The sequence below is a fragment of the Eimeria mitis genome, genomic scaffold (genome assembly GCF_000499745.2).
Source record: "Eimeria mitis Houghton genomic scaffold, Emh_scaff3883, whole genome shotgun sequence".
In the NCBI taxonomy this organism is placed as follows: Eukaryota; Apicomplexa; class Conoidasida; order Eucoccidiorida; family Eimeriidae; genus Eimeria; species Eimeria mitis.
In genome coordinates this window covers 1-3267 of record NW_013572217.1, presented here as the reverse complement: position 1 = coordinate 3267, position 3267 = coordinate 1, and the positions used below count along the sequence as shown (strand labels likewise).

At 44.5% G+C, this 3267-nt stretch overlaps 1 protein-coding gene across 1 annotated transcript; it reads right to left on the bottom strand.

Moving 5' to 3' along the window:
• Nucleotides 1-489: 489 nt before the first annotated feature.
• On the bottom strand, nt 490-1837 carry EMH_0070480 (adenylyl cyclase associated protein, putative; the record flags this gene model as incomplete). Its single annotated transcript, XM_013498980.1, has 3 exons — nt 490-873; nt 1440-1558; nt 1819-1837. 3 exons carry the CDS (start codon nt 1835-1837, stop codon nt 490-492), a joined length of 522 nt encoding a protein of 173 aa, XP_013354434.1.
• Between the last annotated feature and the right edge of the window lie 1430 nt (nt 1838-3267).

Sequence of the window (3267 nt, the reverse complement as noted above, 5' to 3'; positions counted from 1 at the left end):
GCAGCAGCAGCAGCAGCAGCAGCAGCAGCAACAGCAGCAGCAGCAGTAGCAGCAGCAGCAGCAGCAGCAATAGCAGCAGCAGCAGCAACAGCAAGAGTAAAAGTTTATTTACATGAAATGCTAGAAAGAAAAAAGTCGATAAGATGATAAACACCCCGCATAGGAGGAGATAGAAAAGGACGCGAGTTGCATCTATCTCGTGTTGCAGTTATTTATTTATTTATTTATATAAATAGAGAAGAGAAAACAGACAAATACAAATTATTTATTTAAATATCAAAGGCAAAACAAACCAACAGAAAGCCAACGGACGGCCAACGAGAAATTCAACTTTTTCCTGGTGGGGTAGAAAGCCTGAAAAAAGTGGATGAAAAAATAGAGAAAAGAGTAAAATATTTGTGTATTTCTGTGTTTTTTAAGTTTATCTTTATATATTTTGTGATTTTATTTGAGTTTCTTTGGTATTTATTTTTTTCATTTCGCTGCGTTTCAGCTCGTGTACAAGTCCGAGACCCGCGTATGCAGCTTTCCGTCGGGTTTTAGTTTATGATGAAACTGCTCGGGAATGGGAATTTCTTGCCAGTCGTTTTCTTCTCCTTCAAGAGGAACATTTAGATTCATTTCGGAGGATTTGCTGCTGGTTATTTCCACTTCTTTGCTTTCCTTTGAGAGAAACAAATCCACCTTCTGGCTCTTGTCTATCGTTATAGACGGCACATTGCCCAGTACTTGTATCTTTATCTTCTTACAATTCACTATTTCAACAGAAGCTATCAAACTGTTCACACAAACCCGAGTATCCTCGCACGAATCCAAAATCAACGAATTCATCTTCGGCTCAACTTGCAAAGCCAAACCCCGACAGTCCCGCACCTGAAACGCACACAACACACAACAAAATACACCCATAAACAAACGAAAAAACAAGTAAACACATGCTTATATACATATATATGTATATATACATATGTACTTACATACATACACAAGTGCTGTGGATGGCTCTCACCTGTGACGCGTATGCATACGCGGGCAATGTCTGTTGCATGCAAAAGTAATTAAGAAGTCTCACAACAGGAAACAGAAGGAAAAGGACAAAAACACACACAACCTAAGTGTAAACAGAACGGCAACTGCGTAAAGTATGTGTAAATATACAGGGAACAACACATAACGCCCGTAAGTAGAAAGAACAAACACATAAAAATATGCGTAAATACGACGAACGAAAGCATTCCATATCTGTAAAAAGAACAAACTAACAACAGATACACATAAATAGAAACTCCAACAAAGCCACGGAGTAGTGATGTATGGCGGAGTTCTTCTCTTTTGCAAGAGTTGAATGGATGGGTGGGTGTTGTGTGTTTCGCAAGTAGAAGAGTTCTGGCCGTTGTGTTGTGTACAGCTGAAACGTGTTTCAGCCTTTTTTCAATCACCTGTACTTTATGCTTCATTTGGCCTTCAGAAAGCTTCTGAACTTCAGACGGGTTTTCGAATTTCTCCACCAACCACGTGTCCCGCTCAAGCACTATGCGAGCCCCCTGCCCTCCTCCTGCTGCACGAGCATCGCACAGCAACCAAAACAAAAACCACAAGAATACACATATACTATAAATATGTACAGAAATAGCAGCCGTATGCCTGAAGGGAAGGAAATATTGGACCCAGACAGACAGTGCATTGCGCTGCGCATTCCAAAGCACTGCTCAGTGAATGCGGCAGTGCTGACGACAGAGCCGAACGGAACGGTTGGAGGATAGACTAAGAATGAGAATAGATGAAATAATACGGAGAAAGAACTGCGTTCATGTTTACCTGCAGCGCCGCCACTCATTTCCGCAAACTTCCGAAAAAAATGAAAAGGTCCAAAGCAAGGAGGGGGCCAAGGGACGGCCAATAAGGGAGAAGGCAATTAAGAGGGATCCTCTACAAATTGTCGCTTATTTTTGAATTGTTTCGATTTCAAACAATTCAGTCAACTCTCACCCCGTCAAAGGCGTATCCTGCTGCCAGTGGACAAACCAGCCAGACTACGGGGCCCGGGCGACCGGAAGCACAGGAACTGGCCGTGAGTCAGAGGAGACTGCCCCACACAGCTGCACTAGCCGGGGAACTAATTTGTCTGAAACGCAGAAATCTATCCCATAAATGAAGTTGCGTTGGCGGATAATGCCCGCCGCGTTTCGCGTACAGATGGCGTCATACTGAGCCGAGGCGCAAACAACACCCGCTGCGCGTCGAGTCACTTCCAGTTGTACGCTCACCTTCCCAAAAGCTCAGCATATGGAGCACTTCAGTTCATCCAGTACGAATTTTAACCTAATTTTGAACCTCCCAGCTACAGTACCATGAAAACCTGTCCCGAAAAGCACAATTTACCAGTTGCAGCTTCTGCTTTCCGAGGACGGAAGCATTACTGTTCATCAACATTACACACGATCCCGTTTTTGTGGGATGCGGAATACGACTAGGTTTCAACCAGAGACTTCCGGAGTGTGTCAGCAACAAGCTAGTACATTCCGCATTCCAGTTTGAGCCATCAACGACAACAGCGCAGCGCTCACGAGTGTAAAGTGCACAGCTTTTTTAGCATCAATGGCGCACCGAAACTTGTTTCTCGTTTTCCCATGATGTTCGGAGTCTAAGAGCGCTGTTGTAACTTACCACGACAGGCGCAGCAAGTGCAGTGTGGTGCTGGCCCCGCCAGAAGACAGTACAACTTAGGGAGGAGACACAGGACTTCAGTGAGACGACTGTCCTTCAATCACTTTTAGCCTATATTCGCATTTTTTATTGATATAAACATCGACGTGAAGTTGCGGCTGATGGAGACCCAGCTGTTTGACTGTCAAAATTCTCAACAGTTCTCCATCTGAAACAAGTCAGACTGCGATGTGGTTCAATGCCAACGAAGAGTGACTTCCCAGAAGTGCCGTTGTTGTTCCCCACGCTGCAGAGTCCGAAGGGGCTGAGTGCAAAGTGTTTTGGAACGTTCGTACTGGCTGGCTTTGCGCTTTATTGTAAGCTCTGTATGATACAGGACGGGCTGCTCGCTAACTTTCAAATATGTAGGAGCTTTCGGGCTAAATTGCTATACACTTCCTAGGCAAATCTCTCTATGTGAAAGGCTGCAAATTGCGCATCACCGCATATCTTGCCAAGTGGCATGTTCCCAGGTGGGAAGCAGACTTTTTCCGAAGGGAACACCTTACCCTGCATATATTTGTGAATGGCCTGAAAGCCACATTCAGACAATGGCGAGTT